The 21188-nt window shown below is 35.2% G+C and overlaps 1 protein-coding gene across 2 annotated transcripts in view; it reads right to left on the bottom strand.

The window, feature by feature from the left end:
* Positions 1 to 1023: 1023 nt before the first annotated feature.
* The window catches only part of LOC106872831 (dnaJ homolog subfamily C member 3), a 31999-nt gene continuing 11834 nt past the window's right edge, over positions 1024 to 21188 (bottom strand). For both annotated transcript variants that reach the window (XM_089355473.1, XM_089355472.1), the window contains exons 2-11: positions 17729 to 17830; positions 15522 to 15646; positions 14188 to 14262; positions 12471 to 12614; positions 9947 to 10128; positions 8066 to 8291; positions 6442 to 6562; positions 6025 to 6157; positions 4654 to 4802; positions 1024 to 2462 (exon numbers count right to left, since the gene is read on the bottom strand). In XM_089355473.1, coding sequence (XP_089211599.1) covers positions 2320 to 2462; positions 4654 to 4802; positions 6025 to 6157; positions 6442 to 6562; positions 8066 to 8291; positions 9947 to 10128; positions 12471 to 12614; positions 14188 to 14262; positions 15522 to 15646; positions 17729 to 17795 — 1365 coding nt within the window. In that variant the 5' untranslated portion in view covers positions 17796 to 17830 and the 3' untranslated portion in view covers positions 1024 to 2319. The remainder of the gene's footprint in view (positions 2463 to 4653; positions 4803 to 6024; positions 6158 to 6441; positions 6563 to 8065; positions 8292 to 9946; positions 10129 to 12470; positions 12615 to 14187; positions 14263 to 15521; positions 15647 to 17728; positions 17831 to 21188) is intronic.

Here is a 21188-nt window from a genome sequence, read left to right as displayed (position 1 = left end):
GTACAACCAAACATCTAACACACACACACACATATATATGTCTGTGTGGACATGAATATATTTATGAGTGTATGTGTATATGAATACATTATGTATGTTTGTGCATATGTGTGTGTATATATACACACACACACACTTTTTGTTCATTTATCATCCATTTTCCCATGCTAGCATGGAATTTGGATAGAGGCAAGATTTTTACAACCAAATGTTCTTCCCGTCACCAACCCTTACTCATTTCTGAAGAAAGGGATGTTTTATTACATACACTCACATTTATATATAAATTTACACACACATGAACACACATGTAGGCATATATATTTATTATATACACATACATACACATATATAGACACACACATTTATATGTATATATATATACATATATCAAATATTATATTTTTGTTGAGTCATTCTCTTGCTACTCCCAAGTGTCACCTATGGGTGCACAGGATCTCTACTATAGAATTAAGTACCCTTTTTTTCCAACAGTTAACACTAAACAGATTACACACACACAGAAGATGGGTTGAGACCCACATCCTCCTCCTCCTCAGCTCTTGATTTATTTTCTAAGTTTTTACTCGAAACTTTCTCCACATGAGAAAGCTTACAGAAGAAGCGGAGGATTAAAACAACAACAACAACAATAAAACAGATACAAAGGTGGATGAAGATGAGAAAGAGGAGATCAAGATCAGTTTGAACAAAAGTCTTGTGTCATAATCCTTGCTCAGTCCACGGTCGATCCAGACTGAACAGATCTGTGATCAAAGGAGTTCTAACCATGACCATCCCATCTTTTTTTTTTTTGTGTATGTCAGGGACTTCATTGTCCAAAGCATCTTTCTTCATGAAACACAGTGGTGTGATTTAAGTGTGACCTGGCCACTACTTCAAGCAGGCCATGTGACCAAAATCGATGATGGAGAGTGACAGAATAGAAGGGTACTTTTAAAATAGAAAATAACAAAAATATTTTTTTTTTTAAATTAAGAAATTAGAAATATAACAAAAGTCTTTTGAAAGGTTTGTGATGATGTTGTTCAGCCCAGATTGGGCAGATCTTTTATCATAAGACATTCCAGCTGTGATCATCCTGTCTATTCAGGAGTATTCACGGTTACATTCTTTTTATTTTTCTAAAACAGTAGAGTGTGATATGAGGGTAACAGGCTGCAGTTTCTACTAGATTATGCATCCCTGATGATGATGGTAATAGAGATCAATAAGGAGGGTGGTGAGTGTAGGGCCACAAATACAGTGTGTGTGTGTAGGGGGTTATGTGAAAGAGAGAAAAAGGGATATAGAAAACAACTGACACATACACAGATACACTAATACAACTATGTATGCACAGATATACATACACAGAATCACAAACTCAGTATGTGTTGGTGCTTCTCACAAACTTGTATACAGCATCACGCACACACACACACACACACACACACACACAGGTACACCAAAATCAGAAACACAAGCGCACACAAAAATGCAACACACACAATTACAAACACAAAACAGAATATTTACTTCTATTAAAATATTCACTTTGAAATATATGATGAAACATCTCATCATTATCAATGTAAACCCCACCACCACCACTCCTATCCCCACCCTAACCATCATCACCATCACCATCACCCCTGCCAACCACCACCCTAACTATCTTCATCACCACCAATACACAGTTTCTTATTATTATTATATTTTATTTACAACCAACAGTTTATCAAGATGTCCTCTTTTTGTATGTGTGTATGCATGTGAGAGTGTGCATCTGTATGGGCATGTGTATGTGTGTGGTGGGATGGGCGTGGACATACCACAGAACCTCACCACCACCACCACTGCTCCAGAATGCCACCTCCACCACATCACATCACACTGTATCACAAAGTCCATCACCTTGACCAATCAAACTCCACCCACCACCACAACCACCACCACAACCACCTTCGTCCTCTACATGTCCATCAACACGACCACCACCACTATCACTTATCTCACCCTCCTACTACTATCCACACGTTAGGTAGATAGTTAGAGAGAGAGAGAGAGAGAATGGTAGGATGGTAAATGTGGAATAGTATCAGAGGTCAAAGTGTGCGAGTATGTGTGGAAAGAGTGAGTTTAGGGTAGGCAAAGGTGTAGCAGTACAAAAAAATGTATGTAAAAAAAAAATCTTTAAAAAAATTGGGGGGAGAAAGAAGAGGAAGAGAAAAGTCATTTCTCTTTCTTTTATGGGAAGGTGTTTTTTTTTGTTGTGTTTTGTTAGTTTTTTTTCTCCTTTTTTTTTTGTTGTTGTTTTCAGTTGAAGTGGAATTTGAACTGAAAACCTCCTCCACTTTCAAAGGGATTGAAACCCTGATGCCAGAAAGGTCCACCTCCATGTTCGTTCTGATTTTCCGGATCCAATGGATCTTCACCGTGATCAAACTTTTGACGCTTCTCTGTAAAAAAAGACAGGGAGAAATTATGAGTCACTTTAAATATTAATACACAAGCTGGCCCCGTGCCGTCAAAAATGACAGCTAATTGTAGTATTTTACATATAAATAGGGACAAAAGATAGAATATGGATGGTAATTCAAATTAATACACTTGTCAATGTTATCTAATGTTTGTATTTTGAGATGTGACACTGATCATCGTTTGTTACAAAAAGAACGCTGGTTCACACATACAAACATTCACATACTTTGTACATGCACACATATACTCACACAGAGTTGAAACACTGTTTGATTTTTCTTTTCAGCGTTGAATGTTCCCCATCTCACTTCCATTGCACACACACACAAACATTCACATACCTCCCTTTTACACACTCACATAGAGTTGAAATGCTGTTTGACTTTTTTTCACTGTAGAATTTCCATCATCCCTCTACCAAGTTTGCCATCACCCCTTCCTTCCTTATTCATCTATCACCCCTTCCTTTCTCATTCATATGTGACAGAGAAAAACACAAGAGTATTATTATAGTAGATACTCTGTGTCTGAGTCTGTGTTGTTTACCTGTATGTGTCTATGTCGCTTGTGTATGTGTGTATGTGTGTGTGATATGGGAAAATATGCATGTGAAAGTTTGTTTAGATGTGAGTATACATACGTGTATAAAGTGTAATCATTATCTTTTACTTGTCGCAGTCATTGCTTTGAGCTGTCAAACAAACTGACCTCAGTATATTTCTTTTAAGTCTGGTACTTATTTTATTAGTCCCTTTTGCCTAACCTCTAAGCGATATACAAACCAACACTGGTTGTCAAGTGGTGGTAGGGGGACAAACACACACACAATATATGATGGGCTTCCACACAGTTTCCATCTATCAAATTCACTCACAAGGCATTGGTTGCAGAAGAGCTAAATATTGATCACTCAGCAGCTGTTTAACATATGCATCAAGCTAAAAAGTCAAAAAGCATGACAAATGAGTGGTGTATTTTCTCTGTACATCTTTCTTCTGCACATCTAAATCAATCCATTTCCTATCAGGAATGGGAAATGTGATGCGAAAATCAATTCTGTATGACAACCAAAAGTGTTAAAGTGTTCCACATAGCAGCAGGACTGAGGTGAGGCACAAAATATGTTTGGAAACCAAAGCTGCATCAAAAATAGCTTATGGTTATTGTTTAGTAGTCAGGAAATGGAATCATTCTCAACAGCTTCCCAAATCCTGGAAAAAGCATCACAGCAGAAAAATGTTGCCAGGAAGCTGACAGAATTCATCAACAACTGCAACATTTACATCTAGTATTGGTCAATCAAAAGGGATTAGTTCTCTTTGACAACACCTGATCGTAAGCCATGCAAATGACTACAGAAATTGAACAAATGGGCAACAAAACTACCTCACCTAGCATATTCCCCAGACTTCTCTCTGACCAGCAAGTGTATATATACATGTATATATACACACACACAGATAAAATAGCAATGAAAATGGAGAGATTCTAACAAGGTGTTGCTGTAAGGCAAGACACTTGCTTCTAAACCACATGGTTCCAGGTTCAGTCCCACTGCATGGCACTTGGGTAAGTGACTTCTACTACAGCCTCAAGCCGACGAAAGCCTTGTGAGTGGATTTGGTAGATGGAAACTGGAAGAAGCCTGTCATGTGTATATAACTATGTGTGTGTGCCTTTGTGTCTGTCTCCACATTGACAACCACTGTTGGTGTGTTTACATTCCCGTAACTTTGCGGTTTGGCAAAAGACACTGCTAGAATAAGTACTAGTCTTTAAAAAAAAAAAGACCTGGGGTCGATTTGTTTGGCAAAAACCTTGCAAGGCGGTGCTTCAGCAATGACTGAAACAAATAAGAGAATAAAAGAATGGGAAAAGGGAAAGCTAAGTAATCTTTATATATTTCAAGCACAAAGGCCCATCATCAGAAGTGAACTGTTTAGGAATGTGAGTTTATGTAGATCCCACCATTTTGATTACCAAATGGGTAGTGGATCTTACTTTACATAGTGAATGTGGTAGAGAGAGAAAGAGAAAAAGAAAGTAAGAAAGAGAGAGAGAGAACAAGAGAGAAAATGTCTTGTGAGGTGAGAGATTGCTGGGGAGTGGATGTGAGTGTGAATCTATATGTGCATTTAAACATTCTTAGTGCCGTCATCAAACACTCACCAGGATTGGTCAAAACCTCTTTGGCAGCAGCAATATCAATGAAGTGTTTCTGTGCATTCTTTTTGTCCTCTTCATTATCATATTTATCAGGGTGCCATTTCACAGCCAGCTTTCTGTATGCCCTTAGTATTGTACGTTTGTCTGCATTCCTGGCAAAAATATTATCATAACATAGAGATTGTACAAATCTCTACATAAATTTAAGGCAGCATAAACTACGTAACATTAAAGCTTATATAAATCAATATATAACAGACTTTATACAAACACTTATAACTACAGTACAAGTTATGTAAATCTCCAAATATTGAGTAAAGAGTAAAGACCCCCTTCGGTCATGAATGACCATGGAATTGCACCTAGAAAGTTCCCTTCTGAGGTACCAGTCTTAGCAAGGTTGTTTACAGAAGACCAGCAGTCGCCTATGCATATCAGCCTCCCCATCTCCACACCATCAATGTTATCCGAGGGAAAGGCAAAGACCGATATAGCTTAGCACCAGTGACGTTGCAACTCATTTCTACAGTTGAGTGAACTGGAGCAACATGAAATAAAGTGCCTTGCTCAAAAACACAACACACAGCCCCGTCTGGGAAATCGAACTCACTGCCTCATGATTGTGAGCCCGACGCTCTAACCACTAAACACTGATCTTGCAGCATCTGCTATATAAATCTCCATAGATTAAAGTCATATACAGTCCTACTGTGTATTACAATATGCACAAATGCTTACAGTTATTAAATACTAGTAAAGTCTTCACTGACTACATGTGACACACAGCTATAGAGCTAAAGCTTATGCATATCTATAAAGTATATATACATTCTAAGCAATATAAATTCCTATAGATGCGTTTCAAACCTTTAGCATTTAATCCAGCCATATCCTGCCCAAATATTCTGTTTTATGTTAAAACTGATCAGATTCAATCTCTCACCTACCCTACCATGTCATTCTAAAAATATAACAAACATACCATCAAATTATTGAAGCTACAAGATAATGCATGATTAATTCAAAACAATGAGAATAAGTAAGCATTTGATTTAACAAACAAATCTGAATGCTAAAGGGTTAAAATACATCACAACCTATATAAAGCTATAGACATTTCTTCCTCTTCATTTGATGCACAATAGCATATACAAAATCTAACATCTACATTTTGACTTATACAAAAGCTTACAGAAGGGTATATAAACCTTTTTAGCTACAGTACAGACAATATAAATTGCATATATTCTATATGCAATTTGTATTGTCTGTACTGTAGCTAAAGAAGTTTATATATAATAACAGAGAGAAGAGGAAAAGAAAGAGTGAGCAGGAGACAAAGTAGAAGAGAGAGAGAAAGAGAAAGAAACCAACCTCCGTACACCAAGGATTTTATAATAGTCTCTTCTTTTTGATTGCTTAAGAATTTTTTTAGCTTTCTCCAGACCTTCTTGGACTCTATGTGATTCTGAGTCGATATTCTGTGCTTGTTGGTAATCGTTAACCGCTATAGAGGAATGAAAAAAAGAAGCTAAGTAGTCATACGGCATAACAATGAAGGACAAAATGTAACGAAAATGAGTATAGACAATATCCTTTTCTACTCTAGGCACAAGGCCCGAAACTTTTAGGGAGGGGGCCAGTCAATTACATCGACCCCCATCCCCAGAATGCAAGAAAAAAAATGGTCATGCCTGTTCTAGACCTTACAATGGACACTCAGTCATACAGCAAACAATTTCCTCTTATACACATCAGCTGTTTGCAGCCTTCATTGATCAAGCCACTTACCATCGTTGTACTGGGTGGCTTTAATATAAGCTTCAGCTCGGTCGCAATAAGCATCCACATTGTTAGAGTCTATTGTGAGAACTTCACTACACTTCTTGATTGCCTCTTTTTCAAAGCCAGCCTTTGTTAAAATAAAAAGAAAATATTTATATGAAAGTGTTTCACATTACAACTAATCAATGATTAACCTTTAACAACCCCTTTAGCATTCATATTATTCAGTGAAATGTAATGCTTATGTATTCACATCATTTTGAATTCATCATGCATTATCTTGTACCTTAGAGATTTCAATGATGTGATTCTTTACTTTTAAAATGACATTGTAGGCTAGATGGGAGAGGCCAGATCTGAACATAAAACAAGTAGAATATTTGGGCCAGATATGGCTAGTTTACCCTTTTAGCATTTAAACTGACCATATCCAGCCCAAATATTCTACCTGTTTTATATACAAACCAGACAGAACTGGCCTCTTACACCTACTCTACAATGTCATTTTAAAAAGTATGCAATTATCTCATCAAAGTTTTGAAGCTATCAGATATTATATTATTAATTCCAAACAATGTGCATAAAAAAGCATTACATTTGACAGAGTAATCTGAATGCTACAGAGTTAAATGTAAAAGGGTTAATATGACAATATTTAAACAACAGATATTGAAGCAAAGCATGTGATTTACACGGCATGGAATAAGAGACTAATATTTTGAGCAGTAACCGTTCATCTTTAATTCCTGTAATGGGAATTTATGCACTTGACTCTTGAGAGCTTAGATTCCCATCATCAGCCTCTGTATGGTAACTCAACCTACTAGAAATATCAACCAAACTTTCCTCAAATCACATCCTACAATTTATTAGACCTTTCACTTTGCATGAGCAATTTTCTTTAAGGTAAACAATCTACTTATATACACTGTGTTAGCCAACATTTGCAAAAGTGCTGATTGTGGAATCAGCTTGGACTTTTAATCCCCACTTATCTGATGTGTGTATGTGTACATATATGTGTGCATATATGTGTGTGAGAGTATATATATATATATATATATATTTACATATATGTGTGTGTATGTATATTTATACATGTGTATGTTGTACATATGTATATTGTGTGTGTGTGTATATATGTATGTATGTACACTGACGGTGCATGGCTCGGTGGTTAGAGTGTTGGGCTCACAATCATGAGGTGGTGAGTTTGATTCTCAGACTGAGCTGTGTGTTGTGTTCTTGAGCAAGACACTTTATTTCATGTTGCTCCAGTTCACTCAGCTGTAGAAATGAGTTGCGAAGTCACTGGTGCCAAGCTGTCTTGGCCTTTGCCTTTCCCTTGGATAACATTGGTGATGTGGAGAGGGGAGGCTGGTATGCATGGGGGACTACTGGCCTTCCATAAACAACCTTGTCCCTCAGAGGGACATACACACACATGGTCATTCATGACAGACGGGGATCTTTACCCTTTATATATGTACATTATACACACACACACACACAAAAATTGAGACTAAAAGAGAAAGAAGGTAGGTAGAGGTGAAATGGAAATGCAAGGAATTAATGAAAACAAAACAAAAATGTCAAACAAGAATGCAAAAGACAGAAAATAGTCACTTACTTTAGAATTACAATGACAAAGGAAGGACTTGCCCTTTAGAATAAATTGTTGATTTTTATTCTCCATTTCGAGAATTTGATTAGCTTTTTGGATACATTCTTCATAAGATTGCGAGTTTGCTTGTTCCTGTGCTGCATTAATAAGTTTTACCAATTTCTTCACCTTCTTATAATGCTGGAAGCAGTCTTTATGATCAGGGTCTAACTTTAAGCATTCACGGATTTGACTGAAATTAATGGCAGGAATTAATGTCAGAAATTAATGTCAGGAATTAACAACAAAAAATAATGACAGAAATTAACAGCAGAAAATAAAACCAGAAGATAACAACAGAAATAGATAAACAAAATAAAATGTAATTTTTTCAAAGTCAATTTTGCAAATCAATTTTACTATTTCTTATGAACAACGCTATTTGGAATTTGAAAACAGCAAAGAATATATCTTAGACAGAAAGAGGGAAGGAGAGAGAAAGAAAAAGAAAGAGGGGAAGAGAGAAAAAGAGGAAGAAAAAGAGGGGAAGAGAGAAAGAGGGGGAGAAAAACAAGAAGAGAGAAAGAAAGAGTGGAGAGAGATGGGGTATAAGAAAAAGAAAGAGTGAAAATGATAAAACAAAATTTTTGCTTTTGCAGATTTACATTAACTTTTCTTTGCTAGCACGAATGGAATGGTTTATATGTTGAGGTGATTGTTTTTATAGTTGGTTGGATTCATTTCTGGCCACTAATCCACTCAAATGTGAAGAAAAAAGTCATAGAACATGTTTTTGGCTGGTTGAACAAACTGAGCAAAGATGGGTGCCTTGCTGTGGTGCACAATAGAAAAAAAGGCTCTCAAAATGTCTAAACTTATACCCATGAAGTCTTACAGCGGTCAGGGGCATGGCAAGTCACAAATGGTTAGGAACAATTATTGCAAAATGGATTTTAACCATTTATTGGGCAAGCTCAAACCTTAATCCAGCTCTATGTATTATGCATAATTGCTTGCCTCAATTTGCTTAACTAATATGTGGTTTCAGTCTAACTATACAGTTGTGTACTGAACAGAATGCAAAAAAAAAATCTGCTTCAAGATAACCATCAGCATCTATAGCTGTATGGAAAGCAGCAACACACACACACACACACACACACACACACACGCACGAACGCACACACACACACACACACACACACACACAAAGGCTTAATTAATTGAAAACTTTTTCCTTGCAGACAGACTTTATGGATGTTTGACTTATCATTTTCATTGAGTTATGAGATGACAGCAGTCACCACCTCTTCATATGGAAACCATGGTGGATTCATATATAGTGCAAACCAAACTTTGGGACTGGTTAGCGAATCACAAAAAGGACAAGCATGTTCTTCCTCTACAGCTGTTGAGGCACCCTTTTATCATGCCTGTTTCTTTGTTCATTTTCAGAATCTTTTCCACCAGTCGAGCGCTTTAAGTTTACAGATGCTCACATATCTGCAGGATAACTCCCACCTAAGTATGAGTAATTCACACACACACACACACACACACACATACATACAAACATCATCATCATCATTATTAATGTTTGCTTTCCATGCAGGCATGGATTGGATGGCTTGATAGGAACTGGCAAGGCCAGGGGCTGCACCAGGTTAGTCTATTTAGGCTTGGTTTCCTAATGCCAACCACTTTACAAAGTGTAATGAGTACTTTTGACATGGCACCACCATCAGTGCTTTTTATGTGGCACCAGCACCCACACCGATGCATTTTACATGACACCTTAGTTTTAGGATCTCAGTTCTGTTATGGTGGGTAGGTTTTGTTGAGCACAAATGTTAAATATACAGATGTATGAAGGCTTCAGAAGGGAACAACTACATTCTGACAACTCACCTGAGAGAGTCATCTGCTTCTCCCAATTGATAATGTAAAAGACTGAGTTTCAAAAAGGCAGCTGTATTATCATTGCGTAATTTCGTAGTTGGACGGATGTCGTGGATTGCTTTTAACAAATCGCCTAGAGCAATGTAGCATTCAGATCGAATCTCCTTCAGTTCTGGGCTCCATGGACAAATCTGCAACAGGTGAAGGGTTATAGCATGATCAAGATGTAAAATAAAAAAAAATATTAAAAAAAAAAAAAACACAAAATACTGGCAACAAGATTAAATCTTACAGTTCGGAAGTTCAAATCACATCTAATATTAATTATCTTTGCATTTCTAGAGAATCAGTAACCAAGTTAAAAAAAGGTGGTTACAACTGAGTCAAAGCTTTACTTAATGTGATTGGTCTGATAAACTATGTTTTATATTGAAGAGATGACAATTCATGATACCAGTGTACCATAACTCTGGGCCACAGACATTCTTATGGCCCAAATTTTATATAAGGATTTAAATACTCACAGGTGAAGTTATTACAGTGAACAACAATCACGTTGTCCATACTTGTTGACAATATGTTCAGAAGGTCAAATCACATGAAGTTGCAATTAGCTTTTTCCATTTTTCGGACTTATGACTAGCTTCATTAAAAGGAACAAACTATAACTCAGATATGGGATGTTCCTAGCCTTAAGTTTGAATCCTGCCAAGATTGTCTCTTACCTGTATCCAGGTGGGAAGATATACTGATACTGCTTGGACATTTAACATTATGGAAAATGAGAGAAGTTCAAGATACATAAACTACTTGGGATGTATCAAAAACTTATAGAAATTACATAAGCTCAAAAATAATTTATATATATATATATATATATATATATAAGTCAGTAAATAGCGGGGTTGTGTTAACCGCACGTGGAGAAATAATAGGAAAATAAAAAATAATAATAAGGTAGAATGCTAAACTGGAAGCATATTTTAATAAAGATTTCTACCGACTTTCATTGCGAAGCAAATTTTCAAGAAGAGGGAGAATGAAAATGTTTTTTAAAAAGAAGTACAAAATGAAGAAAATAATATATAAATAATATATTAAAAAATAAATATGCCAATACATTATATTGTCTTTGAGCTTTTGAAGTTCAATGGTAATTCATGTATATAATGGTTGGAAAAATAAGGATGCATGAGAATTGAGAGTTGTGTTAGGTTTTAAAAAAAAGGGCTAAAAGTTTGTATTAAGCAGGAAGTGTGGTGTCAAAACAGGAAGTGTGTGTAAGGGGAGACAAATGTTTTTAGTCTCCCCTTACACACACTTCCTGTTTTGACACCACACTTCCTGCTTAACACAAACTTTTAGCCCTGTTTTTAAAACCTAACACAACTCTCAATTCTCATGCATCCTTATGTTTCCAACCATTATATACATGAATTACCATTGAACTTCAAAAGTTCAAAGACAATATAATGTATTGGCATATTTATTTTTTTATATATTATTTTTTTTATATTATTTTCTTCATTTTGTACTTCTTTGTAAAAAACATTTTCATTCTCCATCTTCTTGAAAATTTGCTTCGCAATGAAAGCCGGTTAGAAATCTTTATTAAAATATGCTTCCAGTTTAGCATTCTGCCTTATTATTATTTTTCATTTTCCTATATATATATATATATATATATATATATATATAATAATATTAGGGACAAAATCCAAAATTACAGGTAAAAACTCAATTAAAATCAATTTATAAAAAATTAAAATTAAATTGAGCTTTACAGATTAAAATATATATAAATATATAGTTTTAGGGAAAAAAACCTAGTTTCATGAATTCATCGATGAAAATGCACTATCACATATAGAAAAATTAATAATTAAAAGCACAATAAATGAGTATAATATCATAAGATAAAGATAATAAAATGACTACACGTGTTTCATAACTAATTTTCAAATAGAAAGGAAATTTAAATTGATTCATTTTATTATCTTCATTTACTTTGTATTATATTATACTCATTTATTGTGCTTTTAATTATTAATTTTTCTATATGTGACCGTGGATTTTCATCGATGAGTTCATGAAACTAGGTTCTTTTCCCTAAAACTATATATTTATATATATATATATATATATATATATATATATATATATATATATATATATATATATAGGAAGCTGATTGTCATGACCAATGACCAGTCAGAGAGTGATCTTAAGAATCAATTTCCTAAAAATATATTACTGCTCAAATGTTTTAGACTAAGCTTCTTTTCAGATCTATGAATTACTGACAATATATATATGTGTGTGTGTGTGTGTATGTATATATATATATATATATATATATATATATATATATATATATATATATATATATATATATATATGTATGTATATAAAACACAAACACACAAAATAATAAATTCAAATATCGTGTATAAAATAAAACAAAAACATGAAACTGAAAACACACGATTTAATAAGGACAACAACCAAGATGTAAAAAAATAAAATCACTAACCTCAATGGCTTTTGTTAAGTGATCTATGGCTGCCTGATGGTCACCGCTCTTGTATCTGGCTTTTGCTTCAGATATCTCTGCTTTTAGGGGATCAATCAAGTATAATTGTTTCTGGGCTTGACTGTGATTGGGGTCAAATTTCAACTATACAAAACACACATAAAAAAAAAGGAATTAAAGACATACACAGGAAAGCCTGTGGATCCCATACTTTTCTAAATTGGGGTCTACAGACAACACAGGGATCTACAAAATGAAGCTACAAACTGGTGTCCACTAAAACACCTAAAGTCAGTTTTATATCAAGGGTGATTTTAATCAAACAACATCATTAATTACCTTCAACATTCAGATGAAGAGAGTGGGAACAAAGAAGTTCAAACAACACTATGTAATATAAACACACTTCCACACAATACCAACACTCATACTCCATCTCTCATGTGTCTCTTGACTCCAGCACATTGCCTGCCAAATATGCCTACATCCACACTCTACTCCCAAAACAATATACTTAGACTGACTTGCTACACCTGACAACACCATATACCCATACCAACACACTATAACTCACACAAACAAAAACTACACTGCACAACACAACATACCCACACTGACACACACTACAATTCACAACACATACCCAAACATGAGCCAAAGTAAGGAACTCCACATGATAACTTACCCTGCACCCAAATCTCCCACAAATCTCAGGCCTAGAATATTATCTTAAAACAAAACAAGGGCACATTGGATAAAATCGCCCAGTAACTGAAAAAATACTGGATGTTCATTGCTAGAATGCTTTTGGTCATACTTTTGGTAAATCTGAGTTAATCTGTATTAAAATATCAACTACAACTTATCCAGGGTACAAATTGGTGCATATTACATCACAAGCTGCACACAGGTCACCTCCACAATGAAATCAAAATACTCATAATGAAAGACTTCCTGGATATATGAGGAGCCAGCTTGTTGCTGCAACAAGCTCACAGCCCTTGCCAGAAAATACGTGTTCCATCATCTTCAGACATCCAGACACATCTACATCACAGCAGAACACTACTAGAACATTATTTTTAAAATGTAGCCTCTTTAATTCTAAACACTGTACTGGAAGGTACATCAATAGTAAGTGCAAAGGAACAATAACTCTGTTGCACCAACCAAGCCCACATTTACCAACTCTAGTGCATTCATTACCAGGAAAACCTCTACAAGCTCACTTGACCAGCTAGAAATAGCAGCAAAATCTCTCTAAAAATCACAGCCAACTATCTGAAGAAGGGAAGGATACATCAGCTAACGTAGTCCAAATGTATCTAAATAAAAGATGTAATGGAATGCTTTTGATAAGAAGTCTGTTGAATCAAAGTTGATCTGGAACTAAACAACAACCATATAGGAACACTCAAGGAAGAAAACTGCTAAAGGCCAAGATTGCCATAAGTCATCTTGAATGAGAAATCATTGCATTTTAGAGTGTATAATGTGGTGTTCAATCAGGTAAAAACATGACGCTTTTGGAATACTGAATCTGTGAATCACATCTAATAGTTCAACCAACTTTCTACAAGCTATAAATCTGACATGAAACATTAGAGGCATTGTCAAAGATTGGTACATGAAGTGTGTGTCAGCAGATCTCACTATAATTAACTACTGTTGGTAGTTTATTACAAATAAACACACAAATAAAGAATGTAATACTTACCACAGTCGTATAGTCAGCCTTTGCTTCATCTAACTGTCCCTGTTTTAGTAGGACATTACCTCGCTGCATACGAGCCTACAAGGGGAGGAAAGCAATAGTGAAAAGAATTTGAAAGGGAATTAGTAAAAGAAAAGATGAAGTAAACAAAATATATATAATGTAAAATATGTAATGAAAACAATACAGATATAAGAAATAAACTTCTCTTGCTGCTGTACAAAATACATGAGTGTAAAGACCTTAGCATGTTGGACAGAATGCTCAGTGGCATTTCTTATTGCTCTTATTTCTTATGTCCTGAGTTTAAATCCAACCAAAGTCAATTTTACCTTTTATTTTTTCAGGGTCATTAAAAATAAAAAGTATCAGTCAAGAACTGGTCTGTAATCGACTAACCGGCTTCCCTTAAAATTGCTGGGCTTCTGGCAAATATTGAAACCATTATTCATCTTGTTATTATTTTTGTTAAGGCAGCAAGTTGGAAGAATCATTAAGCATGCCGGACAAATGCTGAGCAAGATTTCATTCATCTTTACACTCTGAGTTCAAATTCCACCGAGATTGACTTTGCCTTTCATCCTTTCAGAGTAGATAAAATAAGCACCAGTCAAGCACTGGAGTCAATGTAATCAACTTCCCTCTCCCCTCAAAAACTGCTGGTCTTGTGCCAAAATTTGAAATCATCATCATCATCACCATCATTATTATTATTATTATTATTATTATTATTATTATTATTATTATTATTACTACTACTATTACTATTATTATTAATAGGGTGGCGAGCTGGCAGAATTGTGAGCACATTAGACGAAATGCTTAGTGATATTTCACCCATCACTACATTCTGAGTTCAAATTCCACCAGGGTCAACTTTGCCTTTCATCGTTTTGGGGTCGATAAAATGAGTACTAGCTGAGTACTGGGGTCGATGTGATCGACTTAACCCCTCTGCCAAAATAGCTGCTCTTGTGGCAAAATTTGAAACCATTATTATTATTATTATTATCATTAAGCTGGCAGAATTACCACACAGGACAAGATGCTTAGTAGCATTTCTTTCAACTTTATGCTCTGAGTTCAAATTCTGCAAAGGTCAACTTTGCTTTTCATTCTTTCGAGGTCATTAAATTAAGTGCCAGTCAAGTTCTAGAGTCGATGTAATTGACTAGCCCCATCCCACCAAATTTCAGCCTCTGTGCCTATAGTAGAAAGAATTATTATCATTGTTTATTCCATCTCCTACCATGCCATGTATATTGACAACATCAGACAAAATATCAAGAACACAATAAGTGAATTATGCAAGCCAAATGTTAAAATAAACAACTTACAGCATTAAAATTTGGTTTCAGTTCCAAAACTCTATCCAAGTCTGGTTGAGCAGACCGAGATTTACCCAATGCTAAGAACACTGTAGCTCTTTTGTAATAAGTTAAATAGTTGGATGGGTCACCCTCTGAAGACAGAAAAAAATATATAATATTTAGTGGTAAAAAGCTATAGAATAAAACCTTTTTCCCTTTTTTCTTTTTCTTTCTAACATCAGTGAAAAGGTCTACTTTTATTGCATCCATATTTCCATGCTACTTTGGGAAAATAATTGTTAAAAATTAAAATCCTCCTAAAAAGAAAGCAACAAACAACGGCGAGCTGGCATGCCATATAATCCCTCGTAACTTTTTTATTTTTTCAGAATTTTCAGAAAAATTTTGCAAATTTGTGTTCTACACACAGGAATTCATATGATTATACAAAAACCAAAAAAAATCTGGGTGCATGATTTAAGGGCCATTTAGCTGTTATTTTTAACACATCTCATGACCACCTCATACCCTTCTTGTTTGTTTGTCAGTTTAATATATTGATGTTTGTCGATATCTTTCTCTCCATAAACACATTTAATGGTCTTTTGCTGGGATTTAAGCCAAAAATTCAGACTGCCCGTACTTTAAACTAATTTAAAAAGAAAAATACAAAAAGATTTCCAGACAATAGACAGATGTTAAAATAACAAAATAACAGTAATAAACAAGTGAAGAAAAAAAGATATATATATATATATATATATATATATATATAGTGCATGTGTTTATTTGGCAAAAAAAAAATAATAATAAATAAAATGACCATCCCGAAATACAAAAAATTAACCCAAATTTTTTTTTTTAAATAAATTTTGAAAAATTTAAAAAAAAAATTTTTTTTTCATAAGTCATGTAAATTCTCATGTGTAGAATACACATTTGCGAAAATTTTCTGAAAATTCAAAAAAAAACAGAAAAGTTATGAGGAATTATATGGCATGCATAAAATAGAATTCTGCAGAAATTCCAGCTATCAATTAGCAAAATAACTTATTCTTTAAAAAAATAGATCTGCAAGAAAGAGGAAAAAAACCTACAGTTTTTTATCAAAACTTAAACTACATTAGCATTAGTTGCTTTCCTTGTCTTTGTGTTTTAACAGAAGACACGAAAATATTTTGCTTTTGCTAATAAATGATTAGATCACATTTCTACATATGACAACTGAATAGATATATGTAGGCTACATTTTCTAATGGTATTTTTGGCAGCTGATCAATCTCATTGAATAATCATATTATGATGTGTTTACAAATATTTTTCATTTGTATAATATCAAGCTGCTTCCCTTCATCAATTATCTGAATAACTGGTAATGTGAAATGCAAAGTGATGATCCAAGAAGCTTCAGCTTCTGAATATAGAAATATTTTATTTTATGTATGAAGTACATTTTCCTTTTCATGCGTAAACGCACACACACACACACACACACACTATTATAAGTATCATGATAGCCAAATTACCAAAAGGTTTCATGACAAATGGAGAGGCAAATCCAGCAATCATCAGAAATGGATGAATGGAACATGGCCTGGGCTTTCCCTACTGGAGAAAGCACCACATTTAGAAATTGGATTGCTCAAACTGAGTCTCCATTTCTGACATTCCATGTAAAATGCACTCATGCTGGTGGCACATAAAAAAAGCACCCAGTACACACTGTATAGCAGTTGGCATTAGCAAGGGCATCCAACCATAGAAACCATGCCAAAAGAGACAACTGGAGCCTGGACAGCTCTCCAGTTGGCCAGCTCCTGTCAAACCATCCAACCAATGCCAGCATGGAAATTAATGTTAAATGACGATGATGATATACACACGTATATTGATGTTAGTTTCAATTCAACATTAAACTGTAAAATTACTCAACTAGTCAATACTTTTTAGAAGCATACATGTTTATCAAACTTTTACAAGAAGAGCTACAGTGACTTCAAAGTTACTGTCACTTCTCTTCTTGTAAAAAGTTTAATAACTATATACATGTGAGTGTGTGTGTATTATATATATATATATATATATATATATATATATATATATAGAGGGTAAAGTTACCTTCTTAAGTTATACCAACTCATAGGTATCGAAACCACAAGTTTGCAATCATGAGTCCAACACCCTAACCACTAAGCTATGCACCTCCACACACACACACACTCACAAATACATACCTACTGCAGCATGATAGTGTGATAAGGCATCAGTTAGTTTCCCCTGTGCCAGAAGGGTTTTACCCATTTCTAGATGTTCTTCCACATTGTCACCTACAGCACCTGTAAAGATAAAAAACGGAAAATGTGAAACAATAGCAGACAGCAAATATGTCATGAAATGGGCAATTAGAACCATGTTTCTAGGAAACGGATTAACAGAGTCAAAACTGAAGAGTGTATAGAGGAATATAAGCTGTTTCTGGGCCTTTCCTTCAGGCCATTTCTAGTTTCTGATTGAAGTGGAGAAGGTAAGAAGGAGGAAACCAGGTGAAGAGTATATAAGAGAGAGAAGGGCAGGGATATGAGTGTGGGAAGGAGTAGGTAATAACTTGAGAATTGGAGAGAAAAAGAGAAATCAGAAACAAAAGGAAGGGGTGTAGGATAAGGGGAGAGAGGTGATCAAGTGAGGGATGTAAAAAAAAAGGGAGTGAATGTAATGAGATGGGAGGGCATGAGAAAGAGGTGGGTGAGGATTAATTAAACAAGGTGAAGAAAGCAAGAAGGGACAGCAAGATAAGAGGAAGGTTAATAGAGACAAGTGAGAAATAGGGAAAGATCTTGGAATTAGGGTGGGAGGAGAGAATGAGGGTAGTGTGGTCAAGAAAGAGGAAGGGAGAGTGAGACAGTGAGAGGTATGAGAAAGCAATGGTAAGGAGAGAAAGCCTGTAAAAAGAAAAATGAAGTAGGCAGAAAAGTGGGAAGGAAAAGAAAGAGAAGGAGTGATAAAGAGATAGTGAGAGAATAAGTGTAATGATTTAGTCATTGACAGAGAATGTCTGAAAAGCGCAGATGGCATTTAAGGAGAGAGAGAGAGAGAGGAGACATACAGACAGAATAAAAAGGCTATAAAGACCAGTGATCAGTGAAAGGCATGAGACAAATACAATGTATATCTGTGTAGTCTGCTATTTCTGTCTCTGTTTCTCACTATCTATTGATCTCTTTCAGTATACTATTGATTTGTCTCTCTCTCTCTCTTTCACTCATTCACTCACACACACATACTGTTATAATATGATGGTAGAAATAAATAAGCAAATAATTTAATAATGACACAATTGAGGCTGGTAATGGTGGTGGTGGTGAGAATGTGGTGACTATCATTTCACAATAGTTAAGTCTGTTAGGAGACTACCACGTGACTTTACGCATTTCTGTTGTAATGGCACGTGTAGCAATGCTGTTGGTGGTGACTGTAATTCAACAATGAATGCAGCTAGCCTGATGGTCACATATGAAAGTGACAGATGTCACATTCAGAGGCAACCATCAATCTATCCACTTCCATTACAGTCAACAGTCACCACCAATAACATTGCTACACATACCATTAAAACGGAAATGTGCAGTCACGTAGTATAATAATAATAATAATAACAACAACAAGAGCACTTAGAGAATATCTGAAATAAACTCGACTGCTCTCATAAACAAGAATACTAAAAATGAACCCGACTGCTCTCAAAAATTAAATAAAAAATACAGAAAAGTAATCCAGAATCCTTGTCCAGTACCAGATCAATCCCAAAATCTAATCGGTTCATGCCAGTCACGAGGCCAAATACCCCTGAAAGTTTCATCCAAATCTATCCAGTGGTTATTGAGATATCTTGTCCCTGAACAAACAAACAAACAAACACGACTGAAAACAATACCTCTGCCTTTACTAAGGTGGAGGTAATAATAATAACAATAATAATAATGATAATGATTTCAAGTTTTTGCCACAAGGGCAGCTTGGGGAAGGGGATTAAGATGATTACACCCCCCCCCCCACCATAGTGTTTCATTGGTACTTCATTTATCGACCCCGAAAGTATTAATAAATAATGATTTCAAATTTTGGTACAAGGTCAGCAATTTCAGGAAGGAGTATAAGTTGATTACATCGACCCCAGTGTGCAACTGGTACTCATTTTATCAAACCCCAAAAGGATGAAAGGCAAAGTCATCCTCAGTGGAATAATAATAATAGCAAAGGGAAGTAGAGTTTAGACATCAAGCACAGTACTTGACTGTTACTTTATTTTATTGATCCTAGACAGATGAAAGACAAAGTTGATTTCAGAGGAATTTGAACTCAGAATGAATGTAAAGGTATCATGTCAATTATGTTGACTTGAACATAACAATATTAACAATGAGCCAACTGCAACCTGTAATTTGAAAATAATTTTTGTCTTTTTTCCTCCACTCTGACTAGCCTTCTCACAGGGAAATAAATAAATCTCATTATTTTTGTTAAAGTCAATCACATGCATACCAACAAGATTAAACCCTCAGCTACCATTATTAACCACAGCACGGTCCAGTCCTTGTAGAAGTGAGGTGGTTTGTGTGCCTCAATGGTCCTTAGAGCCATGTCAGCAGAACACAAGCTTTTGATGGGAGCCTACCATGATGGGCATGTCAAAGGATAAAGGCCAGACTGATATGGACTGCCTCTTACCAGAGGTAAAAAAAGGGTTTGCATAGAGCCAACATTCCTACCTAGAAAAAGTAAAGTTACAGAAGTATTGATGACAATATCAAAACTAACAAGAACTGTGAGAACAAGAGAAACATTTGGCATGGTGCAGCAAAAACCAAAAAGTAGAGCTGAGCTGAAAAAGCAGGGATCCAACTAAAAAGAAGCAGAAAAGACAGCCCAAAATTGAGAAAAGTGCTGAGACGTTGTCAATGAATTATGCTCCACAGGGAGTGAAGGGCTTATGTACAATTACTAACTTTCCATGGTCTGACCTAACAGACCATTCTCACCACTGCATATCCAAACATCATAAAGCTATCTTTCACTGGTCTCTATAAAATAAAACCTCCATTTTCAACAAAAGCAATCCTAAGTAGTAAAAGAACAGTAAAAGGCTGCTTCTATTACCAAATTATCGAAATCATGTTTACTACTCTAGTTAACTATGACTCCAAACTGGGAAAATTCCTATTCAATAACAGTAAACTCTGAAATCCAAAGAAACTGGTGATGGGTTGTTCTAGCAACAGGTAATCAATCTGAGAGTGAAATAAGTGCATCTGTTGTGAGAAGTGTTGAATCTAATGTCCTGAAGGTACATCAATTTGCTTGACTCACTCTTACTGAACAAAGCTATTTTATTCACCTTCAGCACTAAAGAGAATTATACCTTGTTTTTTTTGCATGATGTATTATGGGCCATTATGAAGAAATTCGACATGGAACATAAGTTGACTCACACCATCCAACAGCTTTACAACAAGGCATCATGTATAGTACACACACAAGACACATTAGGGCTGCTTTTATACTAGAAACAGAAGGACATCAGAGTTGCCTCCTTTCCTCTCACTGTCTTCAGTACCTTTTTTGAAAAGATTTTGAGTAATACTCTTGAAGACCAAATGGGCAAGGTCAGTATTTGAGTGAGACAGATCAAAAAACCTA

This window comes from Octopus bimaculoides, chromosome 7 (genome assembly GCF_046866305.1).
Source record: "Octopus bimaculoides isolate indiv1 chromosome 7, ASM4686630v1, whole genome shotgun sequence".
Lineage (NCBI taxonomy): Eukaryota > Metazoa > Mollusca > Cephalopoda > Octopoda > Octopodidae > Octopus > Octopus bimaculoides.
This window is presented reverse-complemented; position numbering and strand designations above follow the sequence as displayed.